General features: G+C 43.1%; 1 protein-coding gene across 9 annotated transcripts in view; it reads left to right on the top strand.

The window, feature by feature from the left end:
• LOC130294180 (pulmonary surfactant-associated protein C-like) overlaps positions 1-22,329 on the top strand; it is a 125,750-nt gene extending 103,421 nt beyond the window's left edge. For 4 of the 9 annotated variants that reach the window (XM_056543683.1, XM_056543681.1, XM_056543685.1 and 1 more), the window contains exons 2-7: positions 4,150-4,326; positions 17,683-17,820; positions 19,408-19,545; positions 20,271-20,387; positions 21,141-21,263; positions 21,691-22,329. In XM_056543683.1, the coding sequence (XP_056399658.1) occupies positions 4,321-4,326; positions 17,683-17,820; positions 19,408-19,545; positions 20,271-20,387; positions 21,141-21,263; positions 21,691-21,774 (606 nt within the window). In that variant the 5' untranslated portion in view covers positions 4,150-4,320 and the 3' untranslated portion in view covers positions 21,775-22,329. The remainder of the gene's footprint in view (positions 1-4,149; positions 4,327-17,682; positions 17,821-19,407; positions 19,546-20,270; positions 20,388-21,140; positions 21,264-21,690) is intronic. The other 5 variants (XM_056543688.1, XM_056543687.1, XM_056543689.1 and 2 more) reach the window with 2 other exon arrangements.
• Positions 22,330-23,623: the final 1,294 nt, after the last annotated feature.

Below are 23,623 nucleotides of genomic sequence, written 5' to 3'. Positions count from 1 at the left end.
GTGCATAAGTTACAAGATGACTTGGATAGACTAAGTGTCTGGGCATCCACTTGGCAAATGAGGTTCAATGTGGATAAATGTAAAGTTATGCATCTGGGTACTAATAACCTGCATGCATCGTATGTCTTAGGGGGGATTAAACTGGCAGAGTCACTGGTAGAGAAGGATCTGGGTGTACTTGTAGATCAAAGACTACAGAATAGCATGCAATGTCAGGCTGCTGCTTCCAAAGCCGGCAGGATATTGTCATGTATCAAAAGAGGCATGGACTCAAGGGACAGGGACATAATACTCCCCCTTTATAAAGCATTGGTACGGCCACACCTGGAATATGCTGTTCAGTTTTGGTCACCTGTCCATAAAAGGGACACTGCGGAGTTGGAAAGGGTGCAGAGACGCGCGACTAAACTAATATGGGGCTTGGAACATCTTAGCTATGAGGAGCGATTAAAGGAGTTACAATTGTTTAGTCTTGAGAAGAGACGTTTAAGGGGGGATATGATAAACGTATATAAGTATATTAATGGCCCATACAAAAAATATGGAGAAAAACTGTTCCAGGTTAAACCCCCCCAAAGGACGAGGGGGCACTCCCTCCGTCTGGAGAAAAAAAAGTTTAGTCTCAAGGGGCGACACGCCTTCTTTACCGTGAGGACTGTGAATTTATGGAACGGTCTACCTCAGGAACTGGTCACAGCAGGAACAATTAACAGCTTTAAAACAGGATTAGATACATTCCTGGAACAAAATAAGATTAATGCTTATGAAGAAATATAAAATCTCATCCCTTCCCCAATATCGCGCCACACCCCTACCCCTTAATTCCCTGGTTGAACTTGATGGACATATGTCTTTTTTCGACCGTACTAACTATGTAACTATGTAACACACAAGGAAACGCTTTCACTGGCACAATGGCAACAAGATCCGGCGAGGGAGTGAAGGGGAAGTGAGGTATAAATAGGGAGTGCACAGGTGAACACACTAATTGGAACCACTGCGCCAATCAGCGGCGCAGTGGCCCTTTAAATCGCAGAGACCCGGCGCGCGCGCGCCCTAGGGAGCGGGGCCGCGCGCGCCGGGACAGGACAGACGGAGAGCGAGTCAGGTACGGGAGCCGGGATGCGCATCGCGAGCGGGCGCTACCCGCATCGCGAATCGCATCCCGGCTGGAGACGGTATCGCAGCGCACCGGGTCAGTGGAGCTGCCCGGAGCGCTGCGGTAGCGAGAGAGAAGCGAGCGCTCCGGGGAGGAGCGGGGACCCGGAGCGCTCGGCGTAACATATATCCTGTATTATACTCCAGAGCTGTACTCACTATTCTGCTGGTGAGGTTACTGTGTACATACATTACATTACTTATCCTGTACTGATCCTGAGTTATATCCTGTATTATACTCCAGAGCTGTACTCACTATTCTGCTGGTGAGGTCACTGTGTACATTCATTATATTACTTATCCTGTACTGATCCTGAGTTATATCCTGTATTATACTCCAGAGCTGTACTCACTATTCTGCTGGTGAGGTTACTGTGTACATACATTACATTACTTATCCTGTACTGATCCTGAGTTATATCCTGTATTATACTCCAGAGCTGTACTCACTATTCTGCTGGTGAGGTCACTGTGTACATACATTACATTACTTATCCTGTACTGATCCTGAGTTATATCCTGTAATATACCCCAGAGCTGTACTCACTATTCTGCTGGTGAGGTCACTGTGTACATACATTACATTACTTATCCTGTACTGATCCTGAGTTATATCCTATATTATACCCCAGAGCTGCACTCACTATTCTGCTGGTGAGGTCACTGCATACATACATTACATTACTTATCCTGTACTAATCCTGAGTTATATCCTGTATTATACTCCAGAGCTGTACTTACGATTCTGCTGGTGAGGTCACTGCATACATACATTACATCACTTATCCTGTACTGGTCCTGAGTTATATCCTGTATTATACTCCAGAGCTGTACTCACTATTCTGCGGGTGAGGTCACTGTGTACATACATTACATTACTTATCCTGTACTGATCCTGAGTTATATCCTGTACAGAGGGGATAAAAAGTTTGTGCACCCAGTTAAAAAATTGTATTAATGTGCATAAAGAAGCCAAGGAAAGATGGAAAAATCTCCAAAAGGCATCAAATTACAGATTAGAAATTCTTATAATATTTCAACAAAAGTTAGATTTTATTTTCATCATTTACACTTTCAAAATAACAGGGGTAAAAATGGCATCTGCAAAAGTTTGGGCACCCTGCAGAGTTAATATCTTGTACTGCCCCCTTTGGCAAGTATCACAGCTTGTAAATGCTTTCTGTAACCAGCCAAGAGTCTTTCAATTCTTGTTTGAGGTATCTTTGCCCATTCTTCCTTACAAAAGTCTTCCAGTTCTTTGAGATTTCTGGTCTGTCTGCCATGCACTGCTCTTTTAAGGTCTATCCATAGATTTTCAATTATGTTGAGGTCAGGAGATTGTGAAGGCCATGGCAAAACCTTCAGTTTACGCCTCTTGATGTAATCCCCCGTGGATTTCGAGGTGTGTTTAGGATCATTATCCATTTGTAGAAGCCATCCTCTCTTTAACTTCAGCTTTTTCACAGATGGCATCAAGTTAGCATCCAAAATTTGCTGAAATTGTATTGAATCCATTTTTCCTTCTACTCGTGAGATGTTCCCTGTGCCACTGGCTGCAATACAACCCCAAAGCATGATTGATCCACCCCCATGCTTAACAGTTGGACAGAGGTTCTTTTCATTAAATTATTTTCCTCTTCTTCTCCAAACGTACCTTTGCTCATTCCGGCCAAAAAGTTCAATTTTAACCTCATCGGTCCACAGAACTTGTTTCCAAAACGCATCAGGATTGTCTATATGTTCATTTGCAAAGTTCAAACGCTGATTTTTGTGGTGAGGACATAGAAGAGGTTTTCTTCTGACGACTCTTCCATGAAGATTATATTTGTACAAGTATCTCTTTATAGTGGAATAGTGTACCACAACTCCAGTGTCTGCCAGATCTTTCTGGAGGGATTGTGCAGTCAAACGTGGGGTTTGAATTGTTTATCTCACAATCCTGTGAGCTGTTCTGTCTGATATTTTTCTTGGTCTTCCAGATCTTGCTTTAACTTCCACTGTTCCTTATGACTGGCATTTCTTAATTACATTACGAACAGAGGATATTGACATCTGAAAATGTTTTGCCATCTTCTTATAGCCTTCTCCAGCTTTGTGAGCGTCAAGTATTTTCATTTTCACATTTCTAGACAACTGCTTAGAAGAACCCATGGTGCTGATTTTTGGGGCAAGGTCAGATGAGTCTGGGCATTTAACACCTTTGAGATTGACATCACCTGGTCTTCCCAGATGATGACTGAGAACAATCCATGACACTGGCAGGTCTCAGCTTTGTAAAGGGGGCAGTGCATGCTATAAATTCTGCAGGGTGCCCAAACTTTTGCAGACACCATTTTTTTGTTTTCTGTTATTTTGAAAGTGTAAATGATGGAAATAAAATCTAACTTTGTTGACATATTATAAGAATGTCTAATCTGTAATTTGATGCCTTTTGGAGATTTTTCCATCTTTCCTTGGCTTCTTTATGCACATTAATATTTTTAAACAATCACAGAAATTGATGTGATCCAAGGTTAATACAAGGTGCCCAACCCCAAGTGCAGTTGTGCACCTACATTGGAGTGGAGGACTCGCACCTATGGATCACAATGTGGTTTCACTGCTGTGGTTAATGTAAACAATGACATTAGCTATACCTCAAAACTGATGTAAAATTGAGACATTAGCCAGTATATCCTTATATGAAGGACACACTTGAGCCCGCATACCACGCCAAGGTTTCTCAAGTGATGCGGGTCCTATCAACTAACCTACCTGGCCAGATAAATAAAACCAGGAACCGATATACGGCAGCCATAGGCCTGACTTGCACATTAATATTTTTACCTGGGGTGCCCAAACTTTTGATCCCCACTGTGTAATACTCCACTTGTTCGGAGAATGCCCAAAGCTTACTTTGGGGATTCATATTGTTTGCATTGGTACTTATACACTATTAGATAGATAATCTAACGATCAGGTCATTAAGTATCCGCGTGTCACCCTCTTCAGCAGGTCAGGTGGATGTTGTCACCTGCGGTATATTTACAACTACTCTCATAAGGGTGTACCGTACCTACACCCAAAGTGTGTCATCCCCCAGGAAGAGAGATCTGCACAGTGCACCTTATAAAAGGAAACCATTCCTAACAGAGTACACAGGTGTGCACAGAACAGCATTACATGCAGGTAAGGGATAGGTCAATCTATCTATCTCATATCTATTTAACTATATATCTATCTCATAGCTATCTATTTATCTCTCATATCTATTTATCTCTCATATCTATCTATCTATCTCATATGTATCTATCTACCTCACATCTATCTATCTATCTATCTATCTATCTATCTCATATCTATCTATATATCTATCTATCTATCTATCTATCTATCTCATATCTATCTATCTCATATCTATCTATCTCACATCTATCTATCTATCTCATATCTATCTATCTATATATCTCATATCTATCTATCTATCTATCTATCTATCTATCTCATATCTATCTATCTCATATCTATCTATCTCATATCTATCTCATATCTATCTATCTATCTCATATCTATCTATCTCATATCTATCTATCTATCTATCTATCTCATATCTATCTATCTATCTATCTATCTCATATCTATCTATCTCATATCTATCTATCTCATATCTATCTATCTATCTATCTATCTCATATTTATCCATCTCATATCTATCTATCTCATATGTATCTATCTATCTATCTATCTCATATCTATCCATCTCGTTTCTATCTATCTATCTCATATCTATCTCTCATATCTATCTATCTATCTCATATCTATCTATCTCATATCTATCTATCTCATATCTATCTATCTCATATCTATCTATCTCACATCTATCTATCTATCTCATATCTATCTATCTATATATCTCATATCTATCTATCTATCTCATATCTATCTATCTCACATCTATCTACCTATCTATCTCATATCTATCTATCTATCTCATATCTATCTCATATCTATCTATCTATCTCATATCTATCTATCTCATATCTATCTATCTATCTATCTCATATCTATCTATCTCATATCTATCTATCTATCTCATATCTATCTATCTATCTATCTATCTATCTCATATTTATCCATCTCATATCTATCTATCTCATATGTATCTATCTATCTATCTCATATCTATCCATCTCATTTCTATCTATCTATCTCATATCTATCCATCTCATTTCTATCTATCTATCTCATATCTATCTCTCATATCTATCTATCTGTCTCATATCTATCTGTCTCATATCTATCTGTCTCATATCTATCTGTCTCATATCTATCTGTCTCATATCTATCTATCTCATATCTATCTATCTCATATCTATCTATCTATCTATCTCATATCTATCTATCTCATATCTATCTATCTATCTCATATCTATCTATCTATCTATCTCATATCTATCTATCTCATATCTATCTATCTATCTCATATCTATCTATCTCATATCTATCTATCTATCTCATATCTATCTATCTATCTATCTATCTCATATCTATCTCATATCTATCTATCTCATATCTATCTCATATCTATCTATCTCATATCTATCTCATATCTATCTATCTCATATCTATCTATCTCATATCTATCTATCTATCTCATATCTCATATCTATCTATCTCATATCTATCCATCTCATATCTATCTATCTAGACAAGGGATCACTGCAGTACACCAGTATAACTTGCAATAAAAGTGTAGAGTTGCAGGTAACATTTCTGCTGGCTCACACAGACATTATCATGCAAGGTTGAGAAAGGCTGCTGTAGGCAGCAGAAATGTCACATAGACTTGGGTGAATGAACTTCACAGTTTTTCATCACTGAATTGTAGTGCTGTTAAAGGGGTACTCCGGTGGAAAACTTTTTTTTTTTTTTAATCAACTGCTGCCAGAAAGTTAAACAGATTTGTAAATTACTTATATTAAAAAATCTTAATCCTTCCAGTACTTATTGGCTGCTGAATACTACAGAGGAAATTATTTTGTCAGCAGAGAGCAGTGCTCTCTGCTGACATCATGACCACAGTGCTCTCTGCTGACATCTCTGTCCATTTTAAGAACCATCCAGAATAGGAGAAAATCCCCATAGCAAACATATGTTGCTCTGGACAGTTCCTAAAATGGACAGAGATGTCAGCAGAGAGCACTGTGCTCATGATGTCAGCAGAGAGCTCTGTGTTCCAAAAAGAAAACCATTTACTCTGTAGTATCCAGCAGCTAATAAGTACTGGAAGGGTTAAGATTTTTTTAATAGAAGTAATTTACAAATCTGTTTAACTTTCTGGCACCAATTGATGAAAAAAAAAAAAAAAATTCCACCGGAGTACCCCTTTAAATCCTTTCAGTATCTTTCAATCTATCTATCTCATATCTATCTATCTATCTATCTAGACAATAGCAAATATGATGCAGCACTCCACAAGTTGCAATAAAGGTGGTTTTATTCCATCATGTGCAAAGACAACGTTTCACCAGCCTCACGCTGGCTTTTTCAAGTGAATAATAGTGATACTGGTGGGTATTTATAGACCGCCCACTAAGTCATGTGACATAGGTAATACATGATTGACATATAGAAATAAGGGGTCATCAGAGAACATTGTGCAATCAAAAATATAAATCAATAGTATAAATAATCATATACAGTGTTCCATACATATAAAAACATCTGGTCATCATTTGATGTAGAAATACCTGTAATCGGCATAATAAATCAAAGTGAACTGTAAATATGTGACGTGATGTGAAATGCCTTCCGGGGTCCTGCCGCGATGTATCCCAGTCACAGGCGCCAAAGCGCCGGAAGCGGTGTGCGCATCGCTGAAGAGTAGAGGCATTTCCGGGTTCGGGTAGAACGTGACACCAGGAACGCGTCCTCGCATCCATGGCAACCCGACTCCGGACCAAGACGTGGCTGGCGCATGCTCAGAAAGGTTCCCTATCCTGTCAGTGAGGATAATCTCCCTGCATAAGAGGCCATATCAATATCGCTGCATAGAGTGTATACAGTTAGATTGAATTAGTTTGGCAATCATATAAGCTAAATTCAGTAAAAAATAAAGGCATAATGTATTCATTCCTGGGGGACAGCAAAAAAAGTCTAGTGAAGGCTGAAAAGTAGAAACAGCAGACACAGAGCAGGTAAGTAAACAAAGAGAAATGCAGTCACTGTTGCTAGGGCTGGGATCCCATATCTTGTGGTTGCCCCTAGCAACCGGTCGCAATACGAGCTGCAAAGATAGAAAAGAGGGTAATGACTAACTCCAGTCGGCGTGTTTGGGCCGACTCCACTCTCCAAGCATACTGAGATGAGTTTACCGGTGTATATGAACCGGGACCGTTCTGGCATCAGCATATGTAGACCAAGATTTCTTCGGTGTGTATGGACCGATATCTGTTTCACAGTAAGATGTAGAGTAAGAAGCTAAAAAATGAAGAAATGTAAATTGTTAAAACAACCTAGCAAACTCCACCATGCAAAGACAATTATTAATGTGCGTAGATAACATGGTCCATAGCGTATCGGGTTCTGTATTCAGGGGGTGTCTTATGAGTATTGTCCATGGACATGGACTATCTCTGCACCTATGAAGTGGTATCCCCATGCATATCGGGTGTTTAACTCTCCAAACCCTATAACCCACGCTATCTTGGGACCTGAATCTAAATCGCACCCACATGCATAGAACATTCACACTGGAGTATAGGTAGTCAGTTAGTAGGTCCAATCCTCTAACTAACTGACTACCTATACTCCAGTGTGAATGTTCTATGCATGTGGGTGCGATTTAGATTCAGGTCCCAAGATAGCGTGGGTTATAGGGTTTGGAGAGTTAAACACCCGATATGCATGGGGATACCACTTCATAGGTGCAGAGATAGTCCATGTCCATGGACAATACTCATAAGACACCCCCTGAATACAGAACCCGATACGCTATGGACCATGTTATCTACGCACATTAATAATTGTCTTTGCATGGTGGAGTTTGCTAGGTTGTTTTAACAATTTACATTTCTTCATTTTTTAGCTTCTTACTCTACATCTTACTGTGAAACAGATATCGGTCCATACACACCGAAGAAATCTTGGTCTACATATGCTGATGCCAGAACGGTCCCGGTTCATATACACCGGTAAACTCATCTCAGTATGCTTGGAGAGTGGAGTCGGCCCAAACACGCCGACTGGAGTTAGTCATTACCCTCTTTTCTATCTTTGCAGCTCGTATTGCGACCGGTTGCTAGGGGCAACCACAAGATATGGGATCCCAGCCCTAGCAACAGTGACTGCATTTCTCTTTGTTTACTTACCTGCTCTGTGTCTGCTGTTTCTACTTTTCAGCCTTCACTAGACTTTTTTTGCTGTCCCCCAGGAATGAATACATTATGCCTTTATTTTTTACTGAATTTAGCTTATATGATTGCCAAACTAATTCAATCTAACTGTATACACTCTATGCAGCGATATTGATATGGCCTCTTATGCAGGGAGATTATCCTCACTGACAGGATAGGGAACCTTTCTGAGCATGCGCCAGCCACGTCTTGGTCCGGAGTCGGGTTGCCATGGATGCGAGGACGCGTTCCTGGTGTCACGTTCTACCCGAACCCGGAAATGCCTCTACTCTTCAGCGATGCGCACACCGCTTCCGGCGCTTTGGCGCCTGTGACTGGGATACATCGCGGCAGGACCCCGGAAGGCATTTCACATCACGTCACATATTTACAGTTCACTTTGATTTATTATGCCGATTACAGGTATTTCTACATCAAATGATGACCGGATGTTTTTATATGTATGGAACACTGTATATGATTATTTACACTATTGATTTATATTTTTGATTGCACAATGTTCTCTGATGACCCCTTATTTCTATATGTCAATCATGTATTACCTATGTCACATGACTTAGTGGGCGGTCTATAAATACCCACCAGTATCACTATTATTCACTTGAAAAAGCCAGCGTGAGGCTGGTGAAACGTTGTCTTTGCACATGATGGAATAAAACCACCTTTATTGCAACTTGTGGAGTGCTGCATCATATTTGCTATTGTCTGGATTGAGGAACCGGCGGACCCAGGTTCCAGCTATGCGGGCACCCCTCATTTCACTTCTTTTCTGGACATTGGTTGTGCCGTTTTTATTTACATTGTATCTATCTATCTATCTATCTATCTATCTATCTCATGTCTATCTATTTCATACCTATCTATCTCATATCTATATAATATCTATCTATCTATCTATCTATCTATCTCATATCTATCTATCTATCTAATATCTATCTATCTATCTATCCATCTATCTCATATCTATCTATCTATCTCATATCTATCTATTTATCTCATATCTATCTATCATCTATCTATCTCATATCTATCTAGCTCATATCTATCTATCTATCTATCTCATATCTATCTATCTCATATCTATCTAGCTCATATCTATCTATCTCATATCTATCTATCTATCTATCTATCTATCTCATATCTATCTATCTATCTATCTATCTATCTCATATCTATCTATCTATCTCATATCTATCTATCTATCTATCTCATATCTATCTATCTCATATCTATCTATCTATCTCATATCTATCTATTTATCTCATATCTATCTATCATCTATCTATCTCATATCTATCTAGCTCATATCTATCTATCTATCTATCTAGCTCATATCTATCTATCTCATATCTATCTATCTCATATCTTTCTATCTTATATCTATCTATCTATCTATCTATCTATCTATCTATCTATCTATCTATCTATCTATCTATCTCATATCTATCTATCTATCTATCTATCTCATATCTATCTATCTATCTCATATCTATCTATCTATCTCATATCTATCTATCTCATATCTATCTATCTATCTCATATCTATCTATCTATCTCATATCTATCTATCTCATATCTATCTATCTATCTATCTCATATCTATCTATCTCCTATCTATCTATCTCCTATCTATCTATCTATCTATCTATCTCACATCTATCTATCTATCTATCTATCTCATATCTATCTATCTATCTATCTATCTATCTTATTCTCTCTAGTATCTTTCTGCCTTCCTCCCTCCGTTCCTTCTCTTGCTCTCTGTGTATATAAATTGGAATGACGTCTTATAAATGTGATGATGTCTTGAGTCGCGTTTCTCTATAACATTACCAGGAATCTGATCCCTGGAGCGCAGATCCTGTCTGTGCGGATTATTCTACATTATATAGGATGTGTCTGGGAATTTCTCGTTACTCGGATGTGATGCTGGAGACCTTCACATCTTATAGGCACCTGTTACCTAGGAGTGATACAGGGGATGGGGGGACAGCGGTATACACTGAGATACAGGGGGGTAGCGGTATACACTGAGATACAGGGGGGTAGCGGTATACACTGAGATACAGGGGGATAGGGGAATAGCGGTATACACTGAGATACAGGGGGATAGGGGAATAGCGGTATACACTGAGATACAGGGGGATAGGGGAATAGCGGTATACACTGAGATACAGGGGATGGGGGGACAGCAGTATACACTGAGATACAGGGGGATAGGGGAATAGCGGTATACACTGAGATACAGGGGGATAGGGGAATAGCGGTATACACTGAGATACAGGGGGATAGGGGAATAGCGGTATACACTGAGATACAGGGGATGGGGGGACAGCAGTATACACTGAGATACAGGGGGATAGGGGAATAGCGGTATACACTGAGATACAGGGGGATAGGGGAATAGCGGTATACACTGAGATACAGGGGACAGGGGAATAGCGGTATACACTGAGATACAGGGGAATAGCGGTATACACTGAGATACAGGGGACAGGGGAATAGAGGTATACACTGAGATACAGGGGACAGGGGAATAGAGGTATACACTGAGATACAGGGGATGGGGGGGGACAGCAGTATACACTGAGATACAGGGGGATAGCGGTATACACTGGGATACAGGGGATGGAGGGGCAGCGGTATACACTGAGATACAGGGGATGGGGGGACAGCAGTATACACTGAGATACAGGGGACAGGGGAATAGCAGTATACACTGAGATACAGGGGACAGGGGAATAGCAGTATACACTGGGATACAGGGGAATAGCAGTATACACTGGGATACACGGGATGGGGGAATAGCAGTATACACTGGGATACACGGGATGGGGGAATAGCAGTATACACTGGGATACAGGGGAATTACGGGTATACACTGGCATACAGGGGACAGGGGAATAGCAGTATACACTGGGATACAGGGGAATAGCAGTATACACTGGGATACGGGGGACAGGGGAATAGCAGTATACACTGGGATACAGGGGACAGGGGAATAGCGGTATACAATGGCATACAGGGGACAGGGGAATAGCAGTATACATTGGGATACAGGGGAATAGCAGTATTCACTGGGATACAGGGTACAGGGGAATAGCAGTATACACTGAGATACAGGGGATGGGGGAATAGCAGTATACAGGGAATACAGGGGGATACAGGGGAATAGCGGTATACACTGGGATACAGGGGATGGGGGATAGCAGTATACATTGGGATACAGGGGATGGGGGTACAGCAGTATACACTGAGATATAGGGGACAGGGGAATAGCGGTATACACTGGGATACAGGGGAATAGGGGTATACACTGGGATACAGGGGACAGGGGAATAGCAGTATACACTGAGATACAGGGGGATAGGGGAATAGCAGTATACACTGGGATACAGGGGACAGGGGAATAGCGGTATACAATGGGATACAGGGGAATAGCGGTATACACTGGGATACAGGGGAATAGCGGTATACACTGGGATACAGGGGACAGGGGAATAGCAGTATACACTGAGATACAGGGGAATAGCAGTATACACTGAGATACAGGGGATGGGGGACAGCAGTATACACTGGATACAGGGGAATAGCAGTATACAGGGAATACAGGGGGATACAGGGGAATAGCGGTATACACTGGGATACAGGGGATGGGGGATAGCAGTATACATTGGGATACAGGGGATGGGGGTACAGCAGTATACACTGAGATACAGGGGACAGGGGAATAGCGGTATACACTGGGATACAGGAGAATAGGGGTATACACTGGGATACAGGGGACAGGGGAATAGCAGTATACAGGGAATACAGGGGAATAGCGGTATACACTGGGATACAGGGGATGGGGGGACAGCAGTATACACTGGGATACAGGGGATGGGGGGATAGCAGTATACACTGGGATACAGGGGACAGGGGGATAGCAGTATACACTAGGATACAGGGGACAGGGGGATAGCGGTAAACACTGGGATACAGGGGACAGGGGGATAGCAGTATACACTGGGATACAGGGGACAGGGGGATAGCAGTATACACTGAGATACAGGGGACAGGGGGATAGCAGTATACACTAGGATACAGGGGACAGGGGGATAGCAGTATACACTGGGATACAGGGGACAGGGGGATAGCAGTATACACTGGGATACAGGGGACAGGGGGATAGCAGTATACACTAGGATACAGGGGACAGGGGGATAGCGGTAAACACTGGGATACAGGGGACAGGTGGATAGCAGTATACACTAGGATACAGGGGACAGGGGGATAGCGGTAAACACTGGGATACAGGGGACAGGTGGATAGCAGTATACACTAGGATACAGGGGACAGGGGGATAGCGGTAAACACTGGGATACAGGGGACAGGGGGATAGCAGTATACACTAGGATACAGGGGACAGGGGGATAGCGGTAAACACTGGGATACAGGGGACAGGTGGATAGCAGTATACACTAGGATACAGGGGATGTGCACACTGCTGTGAGAGGAGAGCTGAACATCTTTCCTGGACGTGTGATGATCGCACAGAGGATAAACTCGTTACAATGTAACAGTGTTCTCAATCCTCTGTGAGCTAAACACAGCAATATCATTTAAAGCTGGTCTCAAACTCTGCTCATTCAGCCAAACCCCAATATACATGAACACTCAGATCAGCCGAATGTGCATGTGCTCTCAATGGGAAGAGGTATGTAAGTAATTCCCAGACCCCCGTTTCCCTTTAGACCCCCTTTTCCTCTGGGGCAGTTTATCTTCCATGAAGCAAAAGGATCAAGTAACTTAACTGCCCCATCCTTCTCTGCTATGGGGGGATCAGGAGGCCCCTTTATCACATTGGACAACATTAGTTTAATCTGTACAGCAAGTTTATTCCTGTTTAACATTGGACTCTATCTGTTACAAAACTACAACTCCCATCATGCCCTGACAGCTGTGAGCTGTAAAGTATAATAATGAGCTGGCCCTTTAAATGTCCTCAGCAGTCCTGCAGGAAGGTGAGCAGCATATTATAATCCGCTAACGTGATTCCCATTTCTATAATCTGTCCTGTAATCTATAAACCACTCAGGGAGAGATTAGACCGGAAACAACGCACTTCCCATTCATATGAGCAATTACATCACTACAGGAAAGTAAGGAGTTATTTATAAAGCTGCTGATACATTATAACCAACCTGAAAGGGATACAAACTGAGGACTGAGGATAGACCAGCAATGTGGGATGAGTGGAGTTCGCCCTCCGGGACCCCCATAGATCAGCAATACCATAATGGACTGGTTGCTGTTCCTACATATCCTGGTCCCTTTGTCCTGCTCGTGGTGGTGTTGGACCCAGAGGCATTTCTAGGATCTAAAAAGATCTGTCTCAAAAGCCCCCGGGCATATGTAATTGTGCCCCTATATAATAATAGTGCCCTCCTGTGCCCCATATAGTTATAGTGACCCATGTGCATAATATAGTAATTGTGACCCCATATAATAATAGTGCCCTCCTGGGCCTCATATAGTAATAGTAACCCATGTGCCCAATATAGTAATAGTACCCTCCTGTTCCCCCATAAAGTAATACTGTCCCCTGTGACCCCATATAGTAATAGTGCCCTCCTGTGCCCCATATAGTAATAGTACCCTCCTGTGCCCTATATAGTAATAATGCCCTCCTATGCCCCATATAGTAATAGTGCCTTCCTGTGCCCCGTATAGTAATAGTGCCCTCCTGTGCTCCATATAGTAATAGTGCCCTCCTGTGCTCCATATAGTAATAATGCCCTCCTCTGCTCCATATAGTAATAGTGCCCTCCTGTGCCCCATATAGTAATAGTGCCCTCCTTTGCCCCATATAGTAATAATGCCCTCCTCTGCTCCATATAGTAATAGTGCCTTCCTGTGCCCCGTATAGTAATAGTGCCCTCCTGTGCTCCATATAGTAATAGTGCCCTCCTGTGCTCCATATAGTAATAGTGCCCTCCTGTGCTCCATATAGTAATAATGCCCTCCTCTGCTCCATATAGTAATAGTGCCCTCCTGTGCCCCATATAGTAATAGTGCCCTCCTTTGCTCCATATAGTAATAGTGCCCTCCTTTGCCCCATATAGTAATAATGCCCTCCTCTGCTCCATATAGTAATAGTGCCTTCCTGTGCCCCGTATAGTAATAGTGCCCTCCTCTGCTCCATATAGTAATAGTGCCCTCCTGCAGCCCCATATAGTAATAGTGCCTTCCTGTGCCCCGTATAGTAATAGTGCCCTCCTGTGCTCCATATAGTAATAGTGCCCTCCTGCAGCCCCATATAGTAATAGTGCCTTCCTGTGCCCCGTATAGTAATAGTGCCCTCCTGTGCTCCATATAGTAATAGTGCCCTCCTGCAGCCCCATATAGTAATATTGCCCCCTTTCTTCCCAATGCACTTGAGGAAGCGGTCATCCGGAGATCCAGGGAAGCGGGCTAAAAATCCAAGGCTTGCACCGTGGTGTTAATAAGGCCACTGGTTGGACCCTACACACTAATGGCCTATTGTAAAGATAGTCCATTGATAGGGGTGCAACGTAGGGGTGCAGATGCTGCAGTAGCCCCTCTGTAACAAAGATTAAGTGTGTGTTATATTGAGAGTTCTTGTTATTACAGATTTACATTGTGATCTTGGACAGTCAATTCCTGAAAAACACCTTTAGCCTCCAATAAATATCTCTTTTATTGAATTTTCCGTTTCAGGAAAAGTTAGGTGAGAATCAATATGGCCGCCATTACAGCTCACATTGGAATCATAACATTTCTTTCTAAATCCCCTGAATAGCTGATCTGTAACACGTCTCTATTCCAATAGGACAGTGTTGCCCAATCCGGGTGCCTCCAGCTGTTGCAAAATTACAACTCCCAGCCATACTCACATACGGTTCTGTACGGTTCCCATTGACTCCCATGTTAAAAAAAAAAACATATACGGCTTAATACGGTTTTTCACACGGACCAAGTCTATGGTTTTGGATACGGGTAAAAAAAAAACAGACAAAACCGTTTAAGATGCAAAACGGACTAAACCGAATGATGCGTTAAGTCAATGCATACGGTTTTCTAAATGGTTCCGTACGGTTTTTAACTTGAAACTGTATACGGGAACTGTATAGCAAAAACGTGGTGTGCATGCACCCTTAATGAGAACTGGTATACTTCTCACAGCTGAGGGTTTGTTACAAGTGTTTCCAGTCTAGACAGTCCTTTGGACTTTAGATTGATACATTTTACCTTTGTAACAAACTATCAGAACCGGGGGAAGGGTTGTTCTGTAGATGATACATAGTCAGAGCCCCTGTATAAGTCACTGGGGTAGTGTTTCCCAACCAGGGTGCCTCCAGCTGTTACAAAACTACAACTCCCAGCATGCCCGGACAGCGGAAGGCTGTCCGGGCATGCTGAGGGTTGTAGTTTCTCAACAGCTGGAGGTTCACAGTTTGTAGCAGGGTGATCAGGGGAGTTGTATAACTCTGCATCTAATTATTGCAAGCTGGGAGTTGTAGTTTTGCAACAGCTGGAGGCACCCTGGTTGTGCATGCACCCTTAATGAGAACTGGTATACTTCTCACAGCTGAGGGTTTGTTACAAGTCTATCCAGTCTAGACAGTCCTTTGGACTTTAGATTGATACATTTTACCTTTGTAACAAACTATCAGAACAGGGGGAAGGGTTGTGCTGTAGATTATACATAGTCAGAGCCCCTGTATAAGTCACTGGGGTAGTGTTTCCCAACAGAGCGCCTCCAGCTGTTGAAAAACTACAACTCCCAGTATGCCCGGACAGCCAAAGGCTGTCCGGGCATGCTGGGAGTTGTAGTTTTTCAACAGCTGGAGGTTCACAGTTTGTAGCAGGGTGATAAGGGGAGTTGTATAACTCTGCATCTAATTATTGCATGCTGGGAGTTGTAGTTTTTCAACAGCTGGAGGTTCACAGTTTGTAGCAGGGTGATCAGGGGAGTTGTATAACTCTGCATCTAATTATTGCATGCTGGGAGTTGTAGTTTTTCAACAGCTGGAGGTTCACAGTTTGTAGCAGGGTGATCAGGGGAGTTGTATAACTCTGCATCTAATTATTGCATGCTGGGAGTTGTAGTTTTGAAACAGCTGGAGGTTCACAGTTTGTAGCAGGGTGATCAGGGGAGTTGTATAACTCTGCATCTAATTATTGCATGCTGGGAGTTGTAGTTTTTCAACAGCTGGAGGTTCACAGTTTGTAGCAGGGTGATCAGGGGAGTTGTATAACTCTGCATCTAATTATTGCAAGCTGGAAGTTGTAGTTTTTCAACAGCTGGAGGTTCACAGTTTGTAGCAGGGTGATCAGGGGAGTTGTATAACTCTGCATCTAATTATTGCATGCTGGGAGTTGTAGTTTTGAAACAGCTGGAGGTTCACAGTTTGTAGCAGGGTGATCAGGGGAGTTGTATAACTCTGCATCTAATTATTGCATGCTGGGAGTTGTAGTTTTTCAACAGCTGGAGGTTCACAGTTTGTAGCAGGGTGATCAGGGGAGTTGAATAACTCTGCATCTAATTATTGCAAGCTGGAAGTTGTAGTTTTTCAACAGCTGGAGGTTCACAGTTTGTAGCAGGGTGATCAGGGGAGTTGTATAACTCTGCATCTAATTATTGCATGCTGGGAGTTGTAGTTTTGCAACAGCTGGAGGCACCCTGGTTGGGAAACACTGCCTTAGGAGCTGATCAGAGCTTCAGGAAAGCTCACGGACTGGGACATGTCACTCTCTACCTATTCGTAGAAGCAGATCCTTCCTGTCATCCTTATAATTCACCATAAAACTCATTTACAGAAAAATCGTCGTCATCATCAAAGTGAACCCAATCCTGATCCTTTGTATAGCAGAGAGATAATTACTGTTATTACAATGTCCGGGCCGCACCACATAACACTGCAGCTGAATAAAGCTGTCATTACTGTAACTTCACCTAGTAATTACATGAGAAATGAGGGAGCCGGCCCGCGTGGGCCGTCTGTGGACACGTGTGGTCTTATTTCTAGGATCTCTGATTCTTATTTTAGTGTCATTAAATTCTAAAATTAGTGTTTTCTTTTATTATCATTTGTTTATCTTCATATTTTGTTACATTTTCCAGCCTCACTCCTCTTCTCCTAAAATGAAAGAGAGTGGAAAGACCTGGGCCTGGGCCATCGCAGTCCTCATGCTGCTGGGGATAATTGTCGTAGGGGCGACACTGATTGGGGTGTATATGACCCAGAAGCACATAGAGGAGGTGAGTGTGTTACATAGGACTGCAAGAAAAATCTACGTTATCTGTATCCAGAGAGTTATCACTGTGTGTTATCTGTGGTGTTACATGGGACTGCAGGTAACGTACTGCATTATCTGTCCTCAGAGAATTATCACTGTGTATCTGCAGTGTTACATAGGACTGCAGGTCACATCTACTACATTATCTGTACTCAGAGAGTTATCTCTGTGTTATCTGTGGTGTTACATAGGACTGCAGGTCACATCTACTACATTATCTGTACTCAGAGAGTTATCACTGTGTTATCTGTGGTGTTACATAGGACTGCAGGTCACATCTACTACATTATCTGTACTCAGAGAGTTATCTCTGTGTTATCTGTGGTGTTACATAGGACTGCAGGTCACATCTACTACATTATCTGTACTCAGAGAGTTATCACTGTGTAATCTGTGGTGTTACATAGGACTGCAGGAAACATCTACTACATTATCTGTACTCAGAGAGTTATCACTGTGTTATCTGTGGTGTTACATAGGACTGCAGGTCACATCTATACATTATCTGTACTCAGAGAGTTATCACTATGTTATCTGTGGTGTTACATAGGACTGCAGGTCACATCTACTACATTATCTGTCCTCAGAGAGTTATCACTGTGTTATCTGTGGTGTTACATAGGACTGCAGGTCACATCTACTACATTATCTGTACTCAGAGAGTTATCTCTGTGTTATCTGTGGTGTTACATAGGACTGCAGGTCACATCTACTACATTATCTGTACTCAGAGAGTTATCACTGTGTAATCTGTGGTGTTACATAGGACTGCAGGAAACATCTACTACATTATCTGTACTCAGAGAGTTATCACTGTGTTATCTGTGGTGTTACATAGGACTGCAGGTCACATCCACTACATTATCTGTACTCAGAGAGTTATCACTGTGTTATCTGTGGTGTTACATAGGACTGCAGGTCACATCCACTACATTATCTGTACTCAGAGAGTTATCACTGTTATCTGTGGTGTTACATAGGACTGCAGGTAACATCTACTACATTATCTGTACTCAGAGAGTTATCACTGTGTTATCTGTGGTGTTACATAGGACTGCAGGTCACATGTACTACTCAGAGAGTTATCTCTGTGTTATCTGTGGTGTTACATAGGACTGCAGGTCACATCCACTACATTATCTGTACTCAGAGACTTATTACTGTGTTATATGTGGTGTTACATAGGACTGCAGGTGACATCTACTACATTATCTGTACACAGAGAGTTATTACTGTGTTATCTGTGGCGTTACATAGGACTGCAGGTGACATCTACTACATTATCTGTACTCAGAGAGTTATCACTGTGTTATCTGTGGTGTTACATAGGACTGCAGGTCACATCTACTACATTATCTGTACTCTGAGAGTTATCTCTGTGTTATCTGTGGTGTTACATAGGACTGCAGGTAACATATATTACATTATCTGTACACAGAGAGTTATCACTGTGTTATCTGTGGTGTTACATAGGACTGCAGGTAACATATATTACATTATCTGTACTCAGATAGCAGTGTTACATGGGACTGCTTGTTGTATCTTCCAGGTGGTGGAGATGGCCTTCCATGCTAAGAATGGAGAGAAGGTCCAGCAGACGGTCATGGTGAACAGGGAGGAAAACTTGGCTGCATTTTATGTCAACACCAACAACGTGTCGTCCACCATTCTGTATGACTACAATCATGTAAGTGATCACGGAGCCCTGTTAATGAGAACTGGTATACTTCTCACAGCTGAGGGTTTGTTACAAGTGTATCCAGTCTAGACAGTCCTTTGGACTTTAGATTTTACCATTGTAACAAACTATCAGAACCGGGGGAAGGGTTGTGCTGTAGATGATACATAGTCAGAGCCCTTGTATAAGTCACTCGGGCAGTGTTTCCCAACCAGGGTGCCTCCAGCTGTTGCAAAACTACAACTCCCAGCATGCCAGGACAGCCTTTGGCAACCAGGGTGCCTCCAGCTGATGCAAAACTACAACTCCCAGCATGGCTGGACAGCCGAAGTCTGTCCGGGCATGCTGGGAGTTTTAGTTTTGCAACAGCTGGAGGCACCCTAGTAGCGAAAAGCTGCCTGAGCATGTAGTTTTGCAACAGCAGGAGGCACCTTGTTTGCCAAAGGCTGTCCTGGCATGCTGGGAGTTGTAGTTTTGCAACAGCTGGAGGCATTCTAGTAGCCATAGGTTGCCAGACATGCTGGATGTTGTCGTTTTGCAACAGCTGGAGACACCCTAGTAGCGAAAAGCTGCCTGAGCATGTTGTTTTGCAACATCTGGAGGCACCCTGGTTGCCAAAATGTGTCCAGGCATGCTGGGAGTTGTAATTTTGCAACAGCTGGAGGCACCCTGGTTGGGAAACACTACACTGGGGTCACATATCTGTTCATGTCTCCACCCTCTTTCTCCTCTAGGAAATCATCGGATTCAGACGACTGAACAGCCAGAAATGTTTAGTGATGGAAATGAACGGCGTGGACATCCCATCAATGACCGACATCCTGAAAGTCATCAAACACTTCCAGAAACAGGTGACGCCCCGCCCCCCTACCCTACCCCACCCCCGCCCGTATTCGTCGGCATCCCGACGCAAATGGGGTACCGATGTATACTGTCAACGGGAGCAGTGGACCCCATTCACTTCTATGGCTGAACAGACTCACCTAGGGCCTCCTTTCCAGCACAACAACCCCCATTATAAGTCAGCTTAAAATAGCGGGTACGTCCCTATACATCAGGGGTGACTCCATTTGGCCATAGAAGTGAATAGGGTTCCTTGCCCCTGTTATCATTTTCAGCGGGATGGCAAAGAATACGATTTACATGCGCAGGAACGCAGTGTGATTGTACCGTTACTTACATATAGGGTTGCCACCTGGCCAATATTGAACCACAGGCTGTATCAGGGCATGCTGGGAGTTGTAGTTAGTAACTAACTGCAACTCCCGAATAAAAAAAAAAAGCGTTCAAAAAGTCACATCAAAACAAAATTGGTCCTGTTAAAAACTACAGATCGGGGTACAAAAAATGAGCCTCATACAGTCCCATATAAGGAGGAATAAAAAAGTTATAGGGGTCAGAATAGGACAAAATTTGCCCCACATGTGTATCCTGTGATGTCACGCATATATAATTAACTACGCAAATTATGCAAAGGAAGGTGGCAACCCTACTTACATGCGGTGCAACTGCATCAAAGTGATTTTTGGTTGCCCGACCCCCCTGTTGCAGCCCAAATCCCCGTATAGCCCCAAGCGTAATGTGCACCATTCCTGCCCTCACAGAACACCACATCTGACAATGACTTATCCTACGATCTGGTGGAAGGTGGAGAAGCCGATCGGACCAAGCTCGGGGTCCCCATTAATATCCTGTGCAGCGACGTCCCCATTTACTGGGCCACACAGGTGAGTAATTCTGTATATTATTGGACCTGAGGAAGAGGGGATCAAGCCCCTTGAAACGCGTAGTCCGTATGTTTTATTAATAAATTCTGTTTTACCTTTGTTATTTTTGTCCACATTGGTTACTCGGTATATCTGCCATACTTACCTTTGTGCATCGACTACTTTTGCTACATACGGATCACTTCCAAAATTCTGTATACCGGGGGGACACAACAATTCGTAAATAATTTGGCGCAGTCTCATTCTTACACCCCTGTCATTGCTAACTTTGGCGTCGTTTGCTGCTATCTCCTCTGTTTACAGTTCACTTCCCACTGTGTCACGTGACCTCAGGCGAGTAGCAAATTGCGTCGGCGGCGGCGGCGGTAGGGCGGCGTACATTTCTATAATTATAATTACATCTATTTCTCTATTTTTTCTCCCTTAGAACAAGTCTCCGCACCTACGCTGGAAAATCACGATCAAGTTCAGCATCTTCGGAATAAACGTATCGTTCACCTACCATTCCTGATCGACTCGCCCTCCTATTATTGTTGTATCATGGGGCGTTGGGCGTCGCACGGGACGGAAACGGGTTAGGTGCAATTTTTGGACGGCAGCCCTGATCAGTTCCTCCCCCGCTCCCTGATAGGAGATAGGCAGACTTTATACTCCTTGCAGCATTTCACTTAGGATTATGCGGGTGGCGTTGGTATTCAGGTGGCCCCTGCCCATATTTACATATCCAGAGTTATTCTTGGCTTCCACGTGTCACTACTTGATAGAAGTTGGGCCCGTGGCTAAGCTGGAGGGGCCACTACTTGGAGCTGGTCCAAACCCCTAGCCATATATGCATTACCCAGTGTGCACTGGGCCCTTGTCTTATAGGGTCTTATAGGGCCCGGGACCTAAACACCCAGTGAAACAAATGCGATTCCGAGAGCTGATCGGTGACCTACAGTCGCTGAGCTGCAACAAGGACACAGATGATTACAACAATGTACTGGAGCAGCGCCTTCCCACCAGGGTGCCTCCAGCTGTTGAAAAACTACAACTCCCAGCATGCCCGGACAGCCGAAGGCTGGAGTTTTAGTTTTGCAACAGCTGGAGGCCCCCTAGTAGCAAAAAGCTGCCTGAGCATGTAGTTTTGCAACAGCTGGAGGCACCTTGGTTGCCAAAGGCTGTCCGGGCATGCTGGGAGTTGTAGTTTTGCAACAGCTGGAGGCATTCTAGTAGCCATAGGTTATCCGGACATGCTGGGAGATGTCGTTTTGCAATAGCTGGAGGCCCTCTAGTAGCGAAAAGCTGCCTGAGCATGTGGTTTTGCAACAGCTGGAGGCACCTTGGTTGCCAAAAGCTGTCCGGGCATGCTGAGAGTTGTAGATTTGCAGCTGTTGGAGGCATTCTAGTGGCCAAAGGCTGTCCGGACATGCTGGGAGTTGTAGTTTTGCAACAGCTGGAGGCATTCTAGTAGCCAAAGGCTGTCCGGACATCCTGGGAGATGTCGTTTTGCAACAACTGGAGGCACCCTTTTAGCCAAAGTCTTTCAGGGCATGATGGGATTTGTAGTTTTGCAACAGCTGGAGGCACCCTGTTTGGGAAACTGTGAACATGAGTAAAGACATTACAGGGACGACTGGATTATCAAATGTTCTGGATTAACAGATTAGATTAACATTCAGTCTGTGGCTTCTAGATTATCAAAAGTGTCTGGCATCGGCGTTGGACTATTTGGAATTGCAGGTGCTCAGAGGATGTAATGTTGCAGATGAACCGTCATGGCCGCCGTCTGCTGTTACTTTGTATCACATTGTTTTCTGCTGCGATTCATTGAAGAATTAATGTAAATGTCTTAAATTGAATTTCCGCTTGGTGCACCATTAAAATTCAATGTCATTTCTATAATAATTACATGCATCACAGATTATTATTATTATTATTAGGTTTTTCTGCCCCATTGACACCCCACGCCCCAATGATGCACTATGGGTAAATGATTGGGAGCCATTGTACTGTTCATCCTGAGCTTTCTGATTCACTGATGCACAAAGTAATGGTAAAAAGGGAGCAGAGGTGACAGCGGAGGGTGAGTCACAAACCAACGCTGCGGAGGAGACATAATGGAGGGAGCATCGCCCTGTGTGCGACATCACGTGACATCATCGCCTTCCTACCCTTTATGGTTGGTGAGTCAGGCTGGGACTTGTTGTTCTGCAGGGAGGACTCACCGTGCATACAGGAGGGGGCCCTGACATAGAGGACACTGAGCTCTACAAGAAACAGCCAAGTGGATGGGATAGAAGTACAGTGGTCCCTCAACATACGATGGTAATCCGTTCCAAATGGACCATCGTTTGTTGAAACCATCGCATGTTGAGGGA

This window comes from Hyla sarda, chromosome 10 (assembly GCF_029499605.1).
Source record: "Hyla sarda isolate aHylSar1 chromosome 10, aHylSar1.hap1, whole genome shotgun sequence".
NCBI classification, from domain to species: Eukaryota; Metazoa; Chordata; class Amphibia; order Anura; family Hylidae; genus Hyla; species Hyla sarda.
Note: the sequence above shows the minus strand (reverse complement) of the source record. Positions and strands in the feature narration are given on the sequence as shown.